The following is a 22,249-nucleotide window of genomic DNA, read 5'->3' as shown; positions in this document are numbered from 1 at the left end:
TTAGTTTGTTTCTACAGTTGAGAAATTGTTTTCAAACTGAGTGATGGATACAAAAAATGCATGCTTTTCACAAAGCACTTAATTGGTTGAAACTGGAGGGTATGATGATTCTAAATGATTGCACCAAGTATGCTAATTATGGAGAGAGAGAGAGAGAGAGAGAGAGAGAGAAACATCAAGGATTCGAGTTGACTACGGTTCAGAGCCGTATTCAGCCATCCAGATTGAGGTTTTCCTAAATCAATTAAAACAAATGCTGTAATTGTTCCTCTGAAGAGGAGTGAGTGACAGATTTCCTTCATAATCCTCCTCCAATTCAAGCCTTGGTTCTTTCAACAATTACCATGGTGTCAATAGGGCATTAAGCCCTAATTTTCCTTTCCTTAGCACCAGGAGACCACTAAGCTCAGCACCGAGCGAGGTGGCGCAGTGGTTAGCACACTGGACTCGCATTCGGGAGGACGACGGTTCAATCCCGTCTCCGGCCATCCTGATTTAGGTTTTCCGTGATTTCCCTAAATCGTTTCAGGTGAATGCCGAGATGGTTCCTTTGAAAGGGCACGGCCGATTTCCTTCCCAATCCTTCCCTAACCCGAGCTTGCGCTCCGTCTCTAATGACCTCGTTGTCGACGGGACGTTAAACACTAACCACCACCACCACTAAGCTTAGCATCCACAAACTGACAAATAGATCACCATCACCTGTGTCACATATCCTCATTGTGTTATACCTCTGTGGTGACTGGATTTTAATCCTTGCAATATCAAGGGGAGGGGGGGGGGGGCGAGTATTTTAGGGCCTACCTTTTGAAAATATTGTACCCTAGTCAGTTGCTTTACATTTTAAAATTCTGAAGAAAAGAAAATTGTTGTTTTTAATGGTTTCTTCTACCAGATTCCATGTACATTTTGTAGCTTTTAGTTAAACTTAACACAAAAATATGTCTGAGTAGTAGGTGCTATTTCCCCAGTGAATGTCTAATTCAGCATCTCCAGGTTCATGACCTTGCTTACACACCAGTACTGCTTTAAAAAGTATGTTTTTAATATAATTCAACAACAATTAATGAATTTTGTTTTCTTTAGGGTGGGTAAAAGGAACCCCCCCCCCTCCCTTCAAACACACATTATGGAAAATGCCTTGGTATTGCTAGGGTTAACCTGGAGCACTGGCAAAAAAAAAAAAATTGATCGTGAATAATACACCACAACAGGAATCTGAACTGGACAGCACAAATACAGAAACCTTGCCTCTGGAAACCAATATTATGCCAAGCAAGAAAATTCAGTTCTGTAAATTGATCCCCTCCATCTATCTTCTACATTTACTGAGTCTGGTAGTTAGTTTTGTTCATTCACAAGGGAGAGAAAAAATACAGAATTGGCAGAACAAGAAAGAAATAGCTTCTTATCTCACATTCTGGTTTAAAAATGACTGTAACGACTGTAGTGTTGATAGTTGCAGCTCTTTAAATTTAATATGTGTACATTTGTGTCATTGCTCTTTGCTTATATGCATCACGACAGTTGTGGTTAAGTAAGGCTGTAGTGCATTGTCAACATCATCAACTGTTTTGGATTTACACACATTTCTGAGCAGATTTTTGTATATGCTAGTTTCCCATAATCTGATTTCTGTTTAAATTAGTCATAAATAATTTTTTTTTCATATACCCATTTGTGTAAAGTGATTTTTGGTACATGCTGTACTTGTATGGTTGGAATGGACTGTCATATTAGAAAACGATTTTCATGAACATATCCACCATCTTAGGCAATATTTCCTGCCTTGAGTAGTCATATTTTAGAACCTGACATCATGTAACAAATGTGCCAATGCTATTTTCCTTATGTATAGCTGAATATGAAGGTGAATTCTTACTTATGGTGATATAATTACCTGTAGTGTTGGCCCAAGGTCTGTGTTACACACAAATCTGAGAGTCTGCAAAATCAACAATTGTGATCTCTTGAAAACAACTATGCTTCTAGCTATGGCATGTATTTAACGCATATTGGATTTCAATAAGCATTTTATGTCTGTCAGTTTGACAACACCATCGCTCGAAGAAGACAGGTGGTAATAGCGGGTTCAATGTTTCCTTGAAATCTCTGTAGACGTCTTGGCATGCTTAGTGTGTGTTATCACCTTAACATGAATGCTGCTTGCTCTGGAGGGTAGAGATTTCAAATTTATGCAAAGTCTCTTCAAATGATGTCAAAACAAAACAAACTGCAAATCTCCATCAATTTGAATAAAGGTTTTTTTGTATTTGTGTTGTCAGATTATCCCCTACCTTTGCTGAGAAAACATAAGTAATAATCTTTATTAATGAGGACTGACTAAAAAAAAAGTAAAAATCCAAAACATAGTTTGACATCAATTTTGAAGTTGGTTTGCTGCATGTGACATAATATATAGGTAAAAGGAAATCACGGTATAAAAATATTCATAGTATTATTGATGAAAATGCTCTTCTCATTTTCCAGGCCTGTGGTGATGCTAAGTCAAAACCAGGATTTCTGTCAGATAAAACTTTAGAATCATCTATCAAATATATTGTTAGAAGATTCCCGAACATTGACATCAAAGGAGTAAGTTCAAGTCAATCTGTAAGTTTTTATTTTTGTTTTTATATTTCTTTTGGCACTAGTCCAGTTATGTATTATATAAATAAGTATAAAGTTTAACCATAAATATCCTTGGCCCACTCCGTGAAGTTTATGCATGCGGAAAACAATTTTGAGCGTTATAACCTAACCAAGAATACTAACTGCAAATTACTTGCTAGAAAGCAGAGCTAAAGAAAGAAGGCAAACATCAGCTTCGAAACTGAAAACTAATTTCATGTGTAGGGCCATCATTTTGGAATATGTGACATATCATTAAAAGACAGTGGGGTCATTCCATTGTTATGGTTGGTACAGATCAGAGACATGAAAGCCTTAATATCTCTATGTAATTATCAAGTTCATAAATATTAAATCACACGATTTTATAATATCGATCAGCTCTCCTCTCCCATATGGTTTTCAAAAAATTGCTATTAAAATTAAATAGTTAAAAAAATAATAAAGGAATGTCAAGGTCGGGACTCACAGAAAAACAAATCAAAGTTAAGTTAAATAAAAGGTGAGAACTCTGTGGATTGTTAATAGTTTATTGAAAATTAAATTTTTGAAATGGCTTATGTGTAAATAAAGATTACAACTCAGTAGTTGAAACATTTTTGCTCTCTTTATATGTAAAATATTTTGATATAATATTTGTTATGATTGGGACAGTACATCGTTACGGTTGGGACCACAGTGATATCTGTATATGTTAATACTGTTAGTTTTCTTTAGAACTGAAAACAATAATATATACAAAGATAATTAATACCATAAATGAAGTTGAACATTTTCTCTCAAATAAAACATTTTCAAATATTAAACACAAGATGATTAAACAAAACAAGTTATTTAAATTGAAACTGCCTTCTGTTGTTTGCGTAACCACTTTGCGAACCACAGACTCGGGCTCAAAAGATTCATCTATGGGATCTTGCCAATTCCACTTGTTCTCACTCCTATCCAGTTTTTCCTAGTACAAATGCATAATAATTTAATCCTTTTGAATGTTTTTAGTTGTATGGAGATGAACAAGCACTAAGTCTCCAGGTTTTATATTCTGTGGGATAATATTGACCTCTTTACATGTAATTTCATCATTGACTAGTGGTGATTTTCTGATCTTTTCAGTAAAATTTGAGTCACTGATCTGACTTACGCTTAAACAACCCTTCTCGCTATTGAATTTAATACAGTGTGCTCTCTGAAAATGTGGAATTGATAAAATCTTTTCTGTAGTTCTTCCTTACAATATCTCATAGCATCATTCCATACCATGATCACTTCTGTACTATCAAGCACTTCCTGAATACACTTGGAAAAACTTTGAAGGGAGTTAACAATAAATTTTCAACATCTTTCAGCGAACCAGACACTGCTTAACTTTTCCTCCCATACTATCAACAACCCCTTTCCCACGGCTGGAAGCAAAGAAGTTCCATTCTCCTGAGGTGCTAAAATCTTCTTCAAAAAGTAACAAATTGGATAGACTAAATGTGTTCTTATACTGAGCAGCTGCAACAGTGGAAAAAATTTTCGCTGTTTCAGGGCAAGGATACTTTTTTTTTCTTTAAGGAAGAAACAATTACACGTAGATATACCCAAGCTGCTACTTAACCATGTTCCAAATCATCAGATGTAAAAGCATAATTTCTTATGCTGTTATTTGAAAGCCAAGCAACTGCAGTGAAAACTGTAAGTTTGTTGTGGATCCAGTGAGCAGTCTGGATCTCATCTTGAGAACTCAATGAAAAATTTGGCCAGGTTTTCACTAAGAAAATTTAGACTTTGGAAACTTTGTGATTAATAATGGCTTTATAATAAAACTTTTAATTATATTGTGTTACAATCAGGACAAAACAAATTGTGCAGTAGGAAAACTGAGTAAGAAAACTGTTTTACCTTTAAAATTAATATCCAAACACTTTTTTCCCCTTCCTAATAATGCCAGCAATAGAATAGAAGGGAAAAAAAATCATCTGATCTCTAAACAGTTTAAGCTTAAAATAAAAGACATAAACTGTGCAAGTTTGCCATTTTTAGAGCAATAAAAAATATTTCTAGTTTCAAACTAAATTTCTCAAATTTTGTAAAATAAAAGAAAACAAACAAACTGATTACAGGCATAAATAATTCCATGCTTTAGCTTTAATTTGATGTATAACATGTATTGTTTCTGTAAAATTTATAAGGTGGTCTGTGAGGCTCACTTTTTTATGGAGTGGCTGTGTGCTTTCTTTCACATTTCCCCCCCAGATAGACATGTTTGCTTATTACTATAGAATAGTTTTCCTTTACTAGTGCATGAGAACTAAATTCTTATTCTGCTGTTACTGCATTGTGGTTGTCTTCTTTGTGCACTAGTTGTACCCCACTGCTTTAATTCTCTGCTTTATGTTGTATCATGCATTCACACCCAGTTGGCGTAAGACTACAAGGCATGAACGAAGCATCTAATTTAATTAATATATGTCTTTTTAATACGCCTTTTACAAGATTTTGTAAAGATACCTATCCATAAAATCATGGAGGTCAATAAGTGTTTTATGAAAATCAGCTCTGAATAGTTTTGTGGCCATGGTACTGTTCCTTAAAATGATAGCTAATGATCTGGTAGAGGGGAGAACAAAGTTTCAAGATTATTGACTGAAGTTACAGTTGGAAAATCATTGTTTATCAAAACAATCTTTTATAAAACAATAAAACTAAATGTAATGTGCATAATCTGACATTATTGTATGGATTATATTATATGAATTATCAAAACATTTTGATATTAAAGCAGGTGTGATATAGGAGGATGGACTGTATCCTTTATTATTCAGTTGTGTGTTGTAGAAAGTGGTATGAGGTTGGAGAAAAATAATGGAAGAAGAGGGAATGAATAAAGTCAAAAAGTAGGAGAAAAGAGATAGAATCTTGAAATTGACTGCTTAGCTTTAGCTGATGATTTCGCAGTCTTAGCAGAGGACCTACAGTATGCAAAGAAGCAGAAAAACTGAATTAAAAATTTTGTTTGAGAAACTGTGTACATGACCAATGCTAAAAGTGCACAAAATATACAAAGACAAATTATGGAAAAATGAAGGAAGTCTCATAATTGAAATACTTGGGAAAAGTAACTCAGCTAAATGCTATGGACAAAGAAGCCAGAAAAATAGTAATGGTCTTCAATTTTAAAATGAACAAATATAATAAAAAAATCCTTATAGATTAATACAAAATTAAAGCATTACAGTGTTATGGTTGAAATTGCATGTATTTGTGACTCAGAATACCTCACAATATACACAGTCAGACATTTAAATAATTTGAAGAAGAAATAAAGAAGAATAAATTGAAAAATTTTGGGTCCAAAGTATGAAAATGGGATGTGGAACTTGAGAAGCAACAGATTGGTGCATGAAAAAACTGAGGATATGGTAGATACAATGAGAAAGTGAAGGATACATATTATGGATACTTAAAAAGAATGGCTGACAAGAGGCTGACAAAAAAGTATTCAAATTTATTGGCAAAACTCAAATTTCATGGTTTATAGAAGTGAAGAAATATCTACAGAAGTTGGGAATAACAAACAAAGACATAGAGAACAGACATGAATTAAGGGAAGAGGTCCAAAAAATAAAGTGTGTCCCAAAGAAAATACAAAAGAGGAGGGACATTGACAGGAGCAAGAAGACAACAACAGAAAGTAATAGCAAAGTAATGTTGTGAAGCAGACAAAAGGAAATAAATCATCTGTTTTATGTGGTCCTGAGTTCCAAATTCAAATAATAATAGCAATAATAATAATAATAATAAAATTGCACCTAACTGTTTATGTGAAGACTAGAATTTCAGGAATAAGTGTTCCATTTTAGTGCCTGATTAAACGCTCCAGGTTATGTAGGCTTTACTAGGTGTAATTTAAATTGGAGGGCTTTTTCCCACCCAGCCTAATGAAAATACTTGACTTGTAAGTTTTTTTCCAGCTAATTAATGAACATTATCTGCCTATTTTTGGGACCAACAAGTTTGCTCTTTCCCACCTTCCAGATGTTGGCTAGTAACATAAGATATTTTTAGAATTGTGCACATTTCTTTAAATGTAAACCACTGTCCAGTGGTTTGTCTGATAAAAAAATAGAGGGGTGGAGGAATGGGAAGAATTGTTTCAGTATGGTGGGGTGGGGGAAAGATGTGTGGAAGAAGAGGGGGTAGGGAAGTGTTGAAAAATGGTAGAGGGGGGGGGGGGCAAGATTTGTGATAGGTGACAGGAAGAAAATAAGCATTTTCTATGAAGTATAGGAAACACAACAATATTGCTACTATTTTCCTTATCATTGTTCACTTTTGTGATCATGAGCACATGGCAGACGATTAATCACTTAACATGCTTATCTGCCTAGTCTACAATGTATGTGTATACCTTGCATAAAGCATGAACTTCAGAAGAGTAGTACATAAAACTAAATTATTTTTAAGTACTTTTTATAATGAAATAATTATACAGTCACATACTCTACACAGTAGATGCTTTTACTGAAATGTGTATGGCTCATTTCTGATAACCTGCCTGTGTTAATATATCTGTTATTTCATTAAATTTATTCTTTAACAACTTGTTATAAGAATATTAAATGCCAGACATATTATTTTATGTAAGATTTTTTGGGAGTGTACACCTAAATGGACAGTATAACTGCATTGTTGTCTCTAGGTGCAGAAACATTTGCTCATTTTTTGTCGTTGTATTAGAATTTCAGCAGTCTGTTTGACCATATGTGATATGCAATATTATTAATAGTTTTCATGTCATTATTCTTTCTGTTTAACTTTGTTGACTCAGTCCACTGCATCGCTAATGTAAACATTCCTTTCTCATATAATGTGAAAGCATTACAATGGCTGTTTTGTTAAAATGCTCTCAAATATGTATCCTCTAGATAGCTAAATAAAATCTTCATGGCTATAATCTGTATGGCGGGAGGAGACCCATGACACTTAAAAGTTCTGTTGCAAGCTTTCGTGTGTGACATGCAAACAACTGCTGCAACACTGACTGAAAACCATAGCTGCCTAACAATGCAGCAACACCAAGGCGTTGCCATAAAATTGTAAACAAAATTGTGTTATGTGATTGATCGTGGCAGACACGCAGCCTGCCAAACCCATTTTAACTGTCAGGGATCTTATCTTGTCATATGGACTGTAGGAACAGTTTACTATATTACCAGTGTTCAGTAGAACCATAGGTAACATTGGATGCACTATAAAGGGAAATTTCACGAGAGGTATTATGTCCTCAGGTTCCCAAACTGCTTTGAGTGGTGTTCTTATCTTTCAGCGAAAGACCTTAGGATTAGAACCTTTTTATACACACACACATAGTAGCTGATTTTTGTACCACATGTAATTCACAAAAGACATAGAAATGAGATAAATTATGTAGCTAATAAATGCCTTACACCCAACTTTGGACAAAGGGGTACAATTTATAGATATAGGCACTGTTTGCTTATAAGAAGAATATACACAACAGGAATTCTGCAGCCAGTCAGGTGTGTATTGTGATGTGGTCTAGAGCAGAATGGTATGTGCTGCTCAAAAAATGATTTCATGAATTGTACTCATATCAGTATTGGAAGTATGACTAAGGAGATGAGATTCAAGTGACATAAATATTTTAAATGTGTCATGCCTTTCAAGCACACTGATACTTTGTTAATAACATCAATGGAATTCTTAATTTGTGGGGCCATGGTAACATTAGCTGCTGCTGCATAAATTGTTTATTAACACAGGTACCATGTAAGCAAGCAAGAACTAGTATATCACATATGGGGAACTGGATCTGGTAAATGATGATGGCTATGCAAGGAACTACTGAAACACTTGTAATCTAAGAACAAACAGCAAGCAGTGAAAAACAACCCAGCAAGACAGACAATATAGTCTACTTGCAAGGAAATTTTTTTGAACGGCCAATAGAACCGAGCATAGGCTGCCACTGGCCAGAGGGAAGTAAGGGGAAGGACTGTTTCTCTACTCCCCACTTCACCCTTCAGAGAAATTCTTTTGATCTGGCAACTACAGTTTATCTTAATCTACATTAAAATGTAACCAGCCATCCTTAGAAGTATTGTAAAGGGTGCCTTGTACATTTGACAGCAAAAAATTTGTGGACCACTGTAGACAAAATGGCAGAAAATTTGGACCATTTGGTACCAGCAGCAGAAAAACTGGACCAAGGTATGACATCAGGCAGAGAAAGCATGTTGTTGATTCGGAAAATGAATGATAGCCAATATCCCCTCTATAATCACCTATGCCCTGTGTGCTAAAGATGGCTTATTTGACTGATTGACAGAGTGTAATTCATATCTTCTGATGGCTACGAGACAGATTATGTACAGTTTCTGACGTAAAACTTGGCTGCCACAGAAACTAAGTTCGAGTCACTCACTTATAGTGTCAATGAAATTACCTAACCCTCAAAGTAACTACCAAGTGCATGAACTGGCAACAATAGACGAAGTGTTTTTTCCCACTTGAGCTGTTATAATATGCTGGTCTTGTGGTAAATATTGTGCACTGAAGATGACAAGTCACAGGTTCCAGTTCACTCTTTCCATTATTTAGACTATGGAGTACCATACCGAAAGTAGTGAGGAAACTGATAGTGGAGAAGTTTTATTAAGAGTTCCATATTGATCTTCAATCTGGCTACACGTAGCTCTGTCACTGGAAAGGTAAAAAGCTGATCTCCACCAAGACTGGAACCAGAGGTAATGCAGGCTTCGCTTTAAAGAAAAACATCGTTACCACAGAGCTAGTGAACAACTGTGTTATTCATCTTTCCCTCATTGTCATAGTGGTGTCCAAGACGGACAATTCACATTATAAGAGACGAGATTAGAAGTATTGTCTTCGAGGCAAAAGCTTCCTGGACTCAGAATCATAATTTTGATAACTCGGTGTCACACCTTAAATGAGAATTGCTCAGAGTATTTAATGGAAATGACAATAAAATGTCAAGTGAATTTAGCATGATAATTCTGTGTCATCCAGGAAGTGTCATGACAATCACAGAGTTGCCAAACATATGCTGCAATGTTGCCAATGATAGTAGAGGCAGAGCTGGCCGCGGTGGATGAGCGGTTCTAGGTGCTTCAATCCGGAACTGCGCAACTGGTACGGTCGCAGGTTCCCATCCTGCCTCGGGCATGGATGTGTGTGATGTCCTTAGGTTAGTTAGGTTTAAGTAGTTCTAAGTTCTAGGGGACTGATGACCTCTGATGTTAAGTCCCGTAGTGCTGAGAGCCATTTGAACTAGAGGCAGGAAGGATGTTTCCACAACCAATTTGTTTCCTGAGCAGGCTTGGAACTGAAGAGCACTGCTTAAGTCCCTGAGACACATCTGCTGCGTTGACTGAAGGTCGAAATACCAAAAATATAAACAGTGACTCTTAATCCCATTTCTGTAACTAGGCATAGGCTAGAGCGTAGTTACCAACAGTACTCAGATGCACCAACTAAATGCTGAAAATCGTACACCAGTAGCTGCCACAATTATTTTTATTTTCATTTTTTACATGTTCTATAAAGGGGAAGGCTCATTCACCAGACACAATTCATTTTTGTGGAACATCTGCAGTAGTTATAGTGTAAACATTATGTGCTAGTAACATATCTTTTCATCATTATAGACCTAATACGGGTTTTACTTAAGAATGCTGTCATTAGTACCATACCCAAAATAGTGGAACACAACATCCACATGAAGTTCATTCATAAGATACAAATAACATAAAGCCTTTAACCAATAAAATGTGAACTGTGTAAACAAACAGTGAGCAAGATTGAAAAAGCCTACTGAAAAGGCATAAAGAAATGAAAGTAAGAAATGTAAACAGGAACACAATATGCTGAGAATAATGTTTTCAGTGTGTCATTTTTAACTAAAACTGTCATGCAGTTACAATAATCACAAGACACACATCAGTGGTTAGTGAACTTATCGCTAATGTGGCCCAAATCATCATCAAATAACTTTCAGAAGCAATTAATTTTGTTTCACTGCTGAAATATTTACTTTATTCTTGTCCAATATCATCGAAATCTGTTGCTCCACCATTATTTTGATTTATTAATGTGTTTTTCAAGTTTGTCCATGGTGATGTCAGCTGTGAAATCACTAGTTTCCATGTCTACTTGTCGGTCTGGTTTTGCTCTATTTGTATGACTCTAAATTTTTCAGTTAAATACGATTATGAGCAATAATATCTGAAGAAAACTAAATGTGCTCAAAAGCTATGTGCTGCCTTTTTGATTGGTTTGGGACATGTCAAACACCTCAAGGGTTGGAATTTAGCTACCAGTGGTAAGCAATATCTTTAATATGTCTACAGAAAGGTGAATAATTAGCACATGATTGGTCTGTGTTGTGTAAGAGGTACAAAAATGTAGATGCTCTTCACACACTGCTGGGCAATTCTTTCACTGACAGAAATTAAGTGTGGGTTATAATCTGGCTCACAGTGACTGAATGTACAGACTTTTTGCAGTTTGGCATAATGAGTTAATACCATCTGGATAGGGTCTACACATTCCAGCACCCAATGCCAATCTGTACAATTCCATTCATACTCCCTAATTTTGCTGCAAGGTGCTGGGCAGAAATACGACTCCAATGTTCAACTTTTTCATCATCGTTATTGTGAATCTATCAACCAGTGAATTAAGAACAAACTTTACCTGCTGCGAAGTTTTGCATTGAAGATGTTCCCCATGATCAATTAGTTGAACATCTTATTGCTGTTTTGGTTTCCCCCTGTCATAAGCATACTGCAAATTGAGTAGCTGTTTCATCACGCCCTACTTTTATGCATAAAGAATCTGGAGGGATCGTTTTTTAATTATTAGGGGTAGAGGTTACTTCCATTCTTTCAATTATTGTAGACTGAATGACAGTTCTAGTTTAGAAGGGCAGATTATTGACTCTACTGTCAGCACATTGTGTACCTTTTTAAATCCCCCCCTCCCCCCCCTCCCCTCCACCCTTCCCGTTATACCTTTGCAGTAGGCTTTCTCAGTCGTGCACATTGTTTCTTTTCACAGTTCACACTTTGTTGATTTAAGGCTTTATATTATTTGTAGCTAACGAATTTATCTGTGAATGTTTGTGTTTTGCAGTCAGTGCTGTGTTGTTGTTTTTCATTTGTGTTCCTCTGTTTTGGGTGCAGTGCTAATGACAGCATTCTTGAGAAAAACCTGTATTACGTCTATAATGGTCAAAAGATTGTTACCTAAACAAAATGTTTACCTTTAAACTACTGCAGATGCTTCAAAAAGTGAATCGTGTCCAGCACATAAGCTTTTATATTTACAGTCCACATAAAGAAGGAAAACAGAAATAATTCTGACAGGTATTGATGTATGATTTTCGGCTTGCAGTCTGTGTATTTGAATACTAACGGTAACTAGGCTCTAGTTGTTAAGCCTAGTTACAGAAATGGGAGTAAAAGTCATTGTCTTTTACGCTTCGTATTTTGGCCCTCAGTCAACTCAGTGGTTGTGTCTTAGACACACAAGCTGTGCTCCTCACTTCCGAGCCAGCTCAGGAAATGCATTGGCTGTGGAAATGTAGTCTTCTTGCCACTAGTACAATTAACAACATTATGGAATATGTCTGGCATTCTTCAGTCATCAAGTTACTTCCTGGAATAGCACAGAATTTTCTTCCTTCTCTGTAACCGAACTGCAAACAGCCAGTAGAAAATTTTCAAGGAAATCTTAAGAAAACCTCTACATTGGAGTTGTCTCATAACCCTTGTTCAGTACCCCATGGATCTAAAGTTTAAATACTTAAGAAATTGCTGCACTATGCCCAGGGGCGAGTAAGAAAAGCCTGTCTGTCCAACCTCCTGTTGCAGAAGGAGATGGAACTTATTTGTTTGAATTTGGTTCGCGGCATGGTTATTTTCTTAGAATATTTGTTTTGTCTCTTTGCATATTTAGTGAATGATAATAGTAATGATAAAACCCAGTGAATGAATGTTTGGTCTATTTGTCAAATACCCATATTGAGAATATGAACCATTGTCACACATGTGTTTCCGACATTGAATTCTTAAACAAAAGAAGAATGAATCCTGTGTACTGGAAATAGCCACAATAGACATATATGTAATGTGTGTGAGGATGTTGTTGGTTTGGCCTGAGTACCATGTGTTCATGGGGTCTGGAGATCAAATCTAGGAATACGCCCTGCGTATACTGAGATTCTTACTTTCATGTGGAGTTATATTTAATCCACAGTTCGTGATATGAAGGCAATTTCCATTTCCACCGTAACCCTTCAGGTGAATTTGTTTAGCCTTTGGCAGTAAACGTTATTGCTGCTTAATGACTGTTGTGTGAATCTAGAATACTTAAAAATGCATAAACTTGCAAGAAATGTGACAATGTATGTGGTAAATCACTTTGTCTGCCCACCACAGGTGTCGGCTTATGCTGATGTGACTGCAGATAGCCAAGCAATAGAGAACAGGCTGTGCGATCAAAGAAAATTGCTTTAAACATCTTCAATAAGTGATACAAACACAACCCGATGCCTGACAAAGTGATAATCCTCTTCGACAACATCTCATTTACGGCCATCCATCCACCATCACCACCACAAGCATATTACTCTTAACTGGAGGTCACCAGTTTGAGTTGAACGCAGAGCATGAGAGATGACATCCAGTGTTTTATTTGTGTGTCTGTGTGTATTTGTTACACTTGTTACGTGCAGTTAATATTCTTCTGCTGTTTAGAGGCCTCTCCGATTTACTGTGTCCGTGCGAATGTTGTTACAGTGGTCCACCATGTGATAGTAGCTCATCTCGCGATCTTCTTCCTCGTCTTCCCCTTTTTTATCCTTTGAGGTGCAGTTAGTCTGTTAATGTGTTTATAACTAATCCCAGGAACACCCACATGATATACCGTGCTCCAGAATTCAAGTCAAACGCTTAAACTGTGTATGATGAAAACTAGAGTAATAATATAAACTCCATGAAGAAATTGGGGACTTCATCATAGCAGTGGTAGAATTTCACAGCTTTGACATCATTCTAGATGGTACCCATGCATGTTAGTAATAGGCGTGGAAAGTGAAATAATAGTTTGGCACATGTGATGGATGAGATTTGCAGGTGTTAATAATAAATTTTGATACATTTTACTTAACTAGACCAGATTTTTACTGCTTTAATTATTTACCCTAATTTTTGGTTTGTATTTAGTGAAATATACTGAATATGAAAACACATTAATTGTAACCACGTCATAACTCGAGGTACAAACATTTAACTCTGCTACAAAGTCCTTCATTGTAGGCGTAATTTATTTCTAGAAGTCCATAAGAGACTTCATTTCTTACAGTTACTATTTTCTGGCAACTAAGTGATTCAGCAAGACAGTGTTACTAAATTGATAATATTGCCCGTTCATTATGCATTTAATAGCTGTTTGTAGGTCCAAAAGCACTCATTATACCTTTATGAGTTCACTGTTGGTTGGAGAAGGCCATTGTTAATTTATAGGAAAATTGTAATCACTGCTTCTAAACACTTACAGATAATAACTATTAGGTGTAGCTGTACAAATTTATAACGTTTCTTATGCTGAACTGGTAATGATTTTCATTTTTGATCCTTTGTTTTAAGAATCACTATCAAAAATTTCTTTTGTGGTTGAATCCTTACTCTGACATAAGACTCCATATCTATTGCTACTTTCTGAAGAAGAAACGTATTTGAATTACAGCACTGCTGATATTTACTAAGGTCAGGTATTTCGTTACTCTTATGTCTGATTGCATAATTGGGCTAAACAAACTCCACAATTTTGCCATCCTTTACTTTCTAGTGAATTCGTTCATGGAAACTATAAAATAAATGAGGACATCGAGATCTGAACACTGCATTTTGTATTTTCACCCCAAGAAATTGATGCAAGTCATTTCCTTGAACTTAAGATTCCGTAAATCTCATCAAAGGTGATTTTGTGGCTTTATTCCTCATTCCAAAATGTACAAAGTTAGAATATCAGCTTGCAAAAGGCTAGAATAGTTAGTTTTAGGGGGAAAAAGTGTAGGTGTAATGAGACTTTCATTCTTATTTATCTCCAATCACACTGTTAAGCTTGAATGGTAGACAGTGAGCCCTTATAAACACACTTGTAAAAGTTTTATAGCCTTTTTGGCTCATACATGTTTGTATCCAGTTGTTGTCGCAGTGATCCCGTCAGGTCCATAACTGTCTCGCAACCACTAGAAGTTCTGGAGCACCCTCTGACAGTTAGCTAAATCCATAGCACACAGTGCATAGGGGATTCCAAAGTGAGCATCAGATATCTCGCATTTCCCATATCAGTGACTTTCTTCCTCTGTCTGGTGACACACAGCAGACCAACCAGTTTTTCTGCTGCTATTGCCATATGGTCCAAATTTTCTGACATTTTGAGTACAGTGGTCCAATTATTTTGCTGTCAATTGTATACATGCTATTTATTGTCCTTACTGTTCCATTCATGTCTTTTGCATATGGTTGACAATTGTCTGTACTTCTGCATAAGCTGTAATGTTTCCTATTGTGAGATATTTGTGTAGAGAAAGGTATGAGAGGGAAACAAAACATTTTTATAATATCCAGCAAAGACAAGTTAGCAGAGATCCTTACATGTAACTTTGTAGTTAGTATTGGAAAAATTATTGCACTGTAATATTTCCCTTTTCAGCTAAACATTTCTAAGTTCTCCAGTCAAACTTTATTGAGGCTCTTATTGTTCTGATTAGCCACACCATGTGTCTTAGGGGTAACTCAGTGATACCATACTAAGAAAGTTCATGGTGTTATTATTTATTTGCTAACTTACATTTCACTGAATCTGTTGAGAGTCACATGTCAGTTGATTCACAAGGTATATATTTTCTGAAGATCTTCCTGATTTCACAGGGGAACAATACTATGAATGGTGGCATCATCTTTGAAAAATCTTAATTAGCTAATGACGTTGTCTAGCAATTTCTGTGCATACAGAGTGTATCATAAATACGTTTGCAAACTTTGCACACAAATTCTCCTTGCCAAAATACCAAGAAAAGTCTGAAAATCCTTCATTTTCATATTGTTAATGTAAGTATATGTTAAGTGCATTTCAAGGAAAAATCCAGCAGTCCTGTTCAATAATCAAGTGATAATATTGGTACAAGTAAGTCTGCTGATACACTCATTGTATCTTTGATGGCAATGTGTTGTTGCTGTGATATTTTGACGTTTGGTACATTCGTTGCTAATCTGGCTTGAATAGTTCACTTGCGTAGTTGTATTGAATTACTTAATAAGTTTTCATTCAAACTGTAGCAGGATATTTATTTTGTGAGATGAGATATGTGGTTATTATGTACAGCTATGCAAATGGTAATGAGTGTGAGGCTACACTGCTGCATCAAAATGGGTTTCCAGGCAGAAGGAACCCAAATTATCCAACTTTTACTAGTTTTTATTGTCTTATTACTGAAACAGTTTCTTTAATACCCCAAACTGTGGATCGAGATAAACCATGAATCAATCACATGACTGACCAAAAAGAACGTTTCTGTAGGCTGACACAGTAGATCCACGCATCAGTGCATAACACGTAGCTGCAGCATGTGATAAATATTATGTCACCATACAGGCAATTGATGTATCCATATTGTGGGGACTGGAATAATAGGCCCCTGTGTTCTCCAGGCATGTCTTTCAGGTGCTATCTACAAGGACTTTATTCATAACTGCCTTCCTTATTTTTGCCCCTGCTCACAAAAGCAAGTACTTTTTTTTTTGTCTGATGTAGCGCCACTACATTATAGTCATGTTGTTTGATATACAATGGATTATATGACAAATGGACACATTGTGGAGGTCCAGTTCCACTGACTGCATTTCTTTGGATTCTTGTTTCTGGCCCCCCTCTCCCCCTAAAACACTTGGTTTTTATAGCAGACATTTCGAATGCAGAAACGTTTTATCAGTGTGCCATGAGAGCTTGCAGAACCATTTGACACTTTCCGGGGGTATTTGAAGGGTGGGATAGTCAATGAATGAATGCACATGTGTATAGAAGAAAGTGGAGGAGATTTGTTGTGATTTGAGAACTTTGTAAATTATTATTTTGTTATTAACTAAAATAATTAGGCACTTTTAGATATATTTGTTTATGCGCATTTTTCCCATGTCTGGGTATGAGGGATACATCCCAAACGTTGTAAAAATATTTCTGATGCTCTGTAAATTACATCAGTTGCAAGGGTGCTTTGAAATTTCCCTTAGGCATGGCCATTATTCCATCACACTGATGATTATTCATCTAAAAGTGCGTACTGTGTTTTACCTGACAATAAATCTTTTGACTCAGTCACATGTCTAATAGCAGACCTATAAGTGTGTCTTATTAATTAATTGTTAGTGTCAAGAAACTTCCAAACGGCAAGAAACTTAGCATGTACTTGTCAGCCACTATCTGTAGTTTTTGGACTGCATAAATGAAGATGGAGTGTAACTTTCACACTATCTTCGGTGTAATAATCCAGTCCAATTTTGTTTGGTCACAGTTCTTGTACCATTATTTTTATCATTCGTCTGTATCTTAATTTCATTTCCATAATCTTATTACAGAATACTGCTACTCTATAATGCAAATATTTGTGTACTTACATTTTACCATTTTTAATATTGTGAGAACTGTATACATGTACATGTATCATCGTACTGTAGCATAACAAAGTTACATACACACTTTTTCAGCATTCATTACTGTTTTTGTAGTTCATCGTAATTTCACTGTGTAAATTCCACTTTGGATAGTAATTACTTTTCATCAATGTTATATTGTATAAATAATGTATGCTTTCCTTTTAAATGCAAAATTAAAATAATTTTCAGCTCCAAGCTATCAACCAGCTTCGAAATGATATAATAAAATCCCTTTCATTGTATTATTATACATTTGTGGATCTGCTGGACTTCAGAGATAATGTTTGTGATTTGTTGACAACGATGGATGCGTGCCAGGTGCACCTTGATATTGTAAGTATATGCTCATTAAAAATATTAAAGCTACTTATAAAAAGATATTTTATAACTGAAATTCGAATTATTTTACAGACTCTGAACTTTGAGCTGACACGTGCATACCTGGAACTAGTTGTTACGTACGTGACGTTAATGGTGCTCTTGTCAAGAGTGGAAGACAGAAGAGCTGTTCTTGGATTGTTTAATGCTGCCCATGAAATGCTTCACCAGCAAAGGTTGATTTATTGTTTTTACACTTCTCAAGTAATTTTCTGCATTACAAACAGACATTTTGATGACTTTCTCTGTGAAATGAAATTTCCTATTTGTTTTCCATACTACATTGATTAAAGTGCTACAAGAATCAGCCAGTGTACAATAACATCATTTTTTAGTATTTGAAATCCCAGGACATCTCGAAAGTCATTGAGAGATGTTGGTTGTAAGATACTGTACATGAAGATTCTGTTATGTTCGACTGCATTGTGGCAATGTTGGGTATTAAGACAGTGCTGAAAAGGTGAACACTTACCAAACCTTAACCACACAGCATGACTGAGCTCTGTGCTAATTGTGGTATTGTTTCTTAATTCAGAAAAATTCACATTCCAACAGAATTTTGATCAGAAGATGAAATCCTGGTACAAACAGAACAACGAGAATATACTAGCCAGAATAATCTCACTATGAATTAAGTGTAAAGCTACAGTTGATTGGACAGGCAGACAAAATTACTTAGGACATTCATGCTTTACAAATGCAAATAGTGACCTATACTGTGTTTGGAGCCACAAGTCTCTTCTCTGGGAGAAGAAGGTAGAAATATCTTATCCATATTTTTCTCCAGTTTTCCATTCTTCTAACACATTCTCCTTAGTATCCAAAGAAGGAACTCCCTACTATGTAAATTAGAGGTTCAGTGTTGTCATATGAGTGCTACTCTTGTAAGGGACAGAAGTTTTAAAAGATGGATGACTTCCGTCATTTTAAATGTTGACCATAATTTCTTGTTTTCATTTAGACTTTCATGCGAAACTTTCATGGTATAGTGATACCACTCACTGATTTTTGCAGTTTGAAAGTGTTTGCATATTATTTGTATATTGTCAAATGCATAAAGTGTTCAAAATATTTGAGAAGGCAAACCACCTTCAAAGTGAAATGAGGAGGGTAGGGAAGAAAGAGACATATGAAGAAGTGTTTACTGTCAGGTTACTTGTAGCATATGATGATGAGGTAAAAATCGCAAAAAATACATATTAATTTGCAGCCAGACACAATTAAAAGACACTAATGCAAAGCTTTTGGCCACAGCCTTCATCAGCAAATTTTTTTGTTTTGCTGGTGAAGGTCAAAGGCTTTGTGTAAGTGTCTTTTAATCGTGCCTGTCTGCAACTTAACATGTCTTTTTTATGATAAGTAGCAATTTATCTTTTCCTACATAGTTGATACCCTATTTGGAGTTTCTGCTATTTCAAAAAGTACATATTTCAGTTGAAATTAATCAACTATTAAAATATCACATACTTGCTAATACAAAGAGTTTTTGATATAATGATACTGGTAAAATTAAATAAGTGCAGTGTGTACTTACAGAAATGAAAGCTGAAATAGTGGTAACTGGTCTCTAATCTGTGAGTGACCTCTTAACCAGAAAGAAAAAGCTTCACATCTCATTGTGTATAGTGTTAGATTGTGCACAAGTGTATTTATTTTAAGTGTGTTTATTTTAAGAACTGAATAGTGTGTATGTTACTTAATGATGTTTGTGTTAATAGACTTTTTGCTTTACCAAGCAGCTCAGTCCAGTCATATAAGGTGCTCCAGATTAGTCAGTTATTAGGCTTCTGTTTGGTTGTAATTCATAAACATACCGATACATGGTAAATCAATAGTTTGTTCCCTGCAGCTCTTCCGAACTCAGTCAGTGCTAACCATTTTAGGATTATCCTGAGAAAGTGTGCTAAGAGATTTATCTTACATGTTGCATTGGAAATCGTGTTCACTCCATAATTGCGTTCACAGCTAAATAAAAAAGAGAATACCTGATGGTGAACCACGTGTAAGATCCACAATGGGAGGGGAAAGGCTAAGAGAGATGTAATTTTATTTTATGTTCTGTCAGCATTTGCATTTTGTCTTAAGTGTATGAATTTTATGGAGAGTGAAATGTTGTGTATTCGCTTAATATAATTTTTCTTAATATCTTTTATTTTATCAACAGTGATGCCAGTTTTCCTCGTCTAGGGCAAATGATAATGGACTACGATCCACCTATTAAGAAACTTTCTGAAGAATTTGTGCCTCATTCAAAACTGCTTTGCAGTGCTCTTATGTCGCTGTCGGCAGTTTATATGAATCGAAATGTGACTGCAGAGAAGTGGAGGTTAGTAACTTTGTATGAAAAGAGCTAACTCTTTTTCTAACACAACTTGCAATTTATTCAGTTTTACAGGAATTGGGTCTGGCACCACTTAAATTCCTTTGTTTCTTTGTGTTTCTTACTACTTCTCATTTTTTTTAACTTTAAAAGTCTGTGTAACAGTAATATCTATTTTCACTGCAAATGTACTGAACAGATGCACAAATTTTGATTACTTTTTGTTTAGCTGAAGCATTTTTTATGAGTTGTGGCTTCAGTTCTCTACGTGTGAGTGTGAATTGTGCATGCAGATTGGATAAAGATTACTCACAGTTTTCATTAATGGATGGTACATTAGTTTCGTTTCAACAGTAGAAAATTTTACGTTGTATTAATTTGTGTTATGCCTGTTGTGTTTCTGATTATTGCTGTCTTTGTATTGTCACATTAGAAAATAAGTATTTTCTTGCTCATTACAATTGATCAGTACCATCACTGTCACTGTTTCTTCATATTTTCATCTCCTCTAAATTTTTATTAGTTTTATTTTTGATTCTGATAAGCGAATATGTGAATATTCCTTGTTATTAACTATGTTGTGTGCATTACAGCTTAATTGGCTGAGTGGTAGATTAATATCCATTGCTTTAGGATTTGGCCCAAGACGTTTTGTGTTGTATGTCTTTCACATATGGCATTAGAATGTGTATGAGAGAGTTTGCTTTGACTAATGTTGCAGCGTTGTAGGTTGATCATCTCCCATTTGCAGTTGCGCTGTATTTGACTTAAAAAGTAACTGAGATACACATTAGATATAAAATGAGGCATCAGAAATGTAGCGTCTAGCTTGTGTGGTGTGCAGCACAATGAAAGTTTGAAAGAAAATGGTGATCAAACACGAGATCAAAGTTTCTCATGATGGCATCTTTTTATATAAAATTCTTGGATTTCCTGCTACCCAAACTTGTTGTTATTGCAGATCATTTTTAATACATTGAATCCGTTGTACAAAATGTCTCAAAATATTTTAGTTGTTTTGAGAAATGCTGCAACCAGCCAAATTTTTATGTATTTTTATTTATGCCAATATATGTATCGGGCTTTCACCCATCTTCAATTGGCGTGATACTTATTCAATTTTCAGATTAAATTGTTAAAACATTGACAGCTGCAGCATCCAAACTGCTCTCAATGTTTCACTGGCGTATAACTGAAGAGTGAATATAACTGGATAGATAAAAAAAAAAAAAAATCCTCACCAAGCAATGGCAAGAGAACACTCATATAAAAAAAAAGTTAAGAAATGTGCAAGGTTGCAGAGCTAGTGGCTTCTTCTTGTGGCAGAAGGGGTGAAGGGAAAGGAAGAGAGATGAGGAAGAGGACTGGTGAGGTTTAGGAAATAGGAAGAGTTACAAAAAGTCACCCAGAACCCCGGGTCAGGGGAGACTTATCGGATGCAATGACAAGGAAAGACTGATTGTTGGAGACTGCACTGGACAAGATTTGAAAACCTGAGAGCTTAAGGGTGGAAGATAGGGTGATACGCAAGACAGAGTTTACTGACAAAACAGTGTGTAGGAGTTAATAAGAGTGGAAAGCTAAGTGCAATATATGTGGTAGAGGTGGGGGTGGGGGGGGGGGGGGGGGGAGGGAGGGGAGAGGGGAGATTGACAGGTCAGAAAATAAAATATACATACAAAACTAAAAGGGAATGAAGTAAAGAGTAGTCACTGACAAGAAATGTTAAGACCAAAGAAATTAACGTAAATTAAGATCAGGTGTGTGGTGAGAACCAAGGACATGTTATAATGCCAGTTTTCACCTGTGGAGTTCTGAGAAACAGGTGTCAAGGGGAAGGATCCAGATGGCACATGTGGTCAAACACACACTGAGGTCACAACTGTCATGTTGTAGAGCATGCTGTGCTACAGGGTATTGTTTGCTGCCAGTATACACCCACTGCCTATGCCCAATCATTCTAAATGATAACTTGGTGGAGTTATACCAATGTAGAAGACTGAACAGTGTTTACATAACAGCTGATACACAATGTGTCATTTCACAGGTGGTTCCCCCTTTGACAGTATACGTTTTACCAAACACACAGCTGGTATGGGCTAGAGAAATGGTTGCAAAAGGAGCTTACGACCTGACCATGATATTGTGGAGATTGGTATTAAGTGACAGGAGA

General features: G+C 35.9%; 1 protein-coding gene across 4 annotated transcripts in view; it reads left to right on the top strand.

Annotated features, from left to right (window-relative positions):
• The window catches only part of LOC124555677 (membrane-associated protein Hem-like), a 180,894-nt gene that overhangs the window by 2,605 nt on the left and 156,040 nt on the right, over window positions 1-22,249 (top strand). For 2 of the 4 annotated variants that reach the window (XM_047129678.1, XM_047129676.1), the window contains exons 2-5: window positions 2,491-2,595; window positions 17,568-17,711; window positions 17,790-17,932; window positions 19,921-20,082. In XM_047129678.1, the coding sequence (XP_046985634.1) occupies window positions 2,491-2,595; window positions 17,568-17,711; window positions 17,790-17,932; window positions 19,921-20,082 (554 nt within the window). Of the gene's footprint in view, window positions 1-2,490; window positions 2,614-17,567; window positions 17,712-17,789; window positions 17,933-19,920; window positions 20,083-22,249 lie in introns of all 4 variants that reach the window. The other 2 variants (XM_047129677.1, XM_047129675.1) reach the window with 1 other exon arrangement.

Source organism: Schistocerca americana, chromosome X, assembly GCF_021461395.2.
Source record: "Schistocerca americana isolate TAMUIC-IGC-003095 chromosome X, iqSchAmer2.1, whole genome shotgun sequence".
Classification (NCBI taxonomy): Eukaryota; Metazoa; Arthropoda; class Insecta; order Orthoptera; family Acrididae; genus Schistocerca; species Schistocerca americana.
Note: the sequence above shows the minus strand (reverse complement) of the source record. Positions and strands in the feature narration are given on the sequence as shown.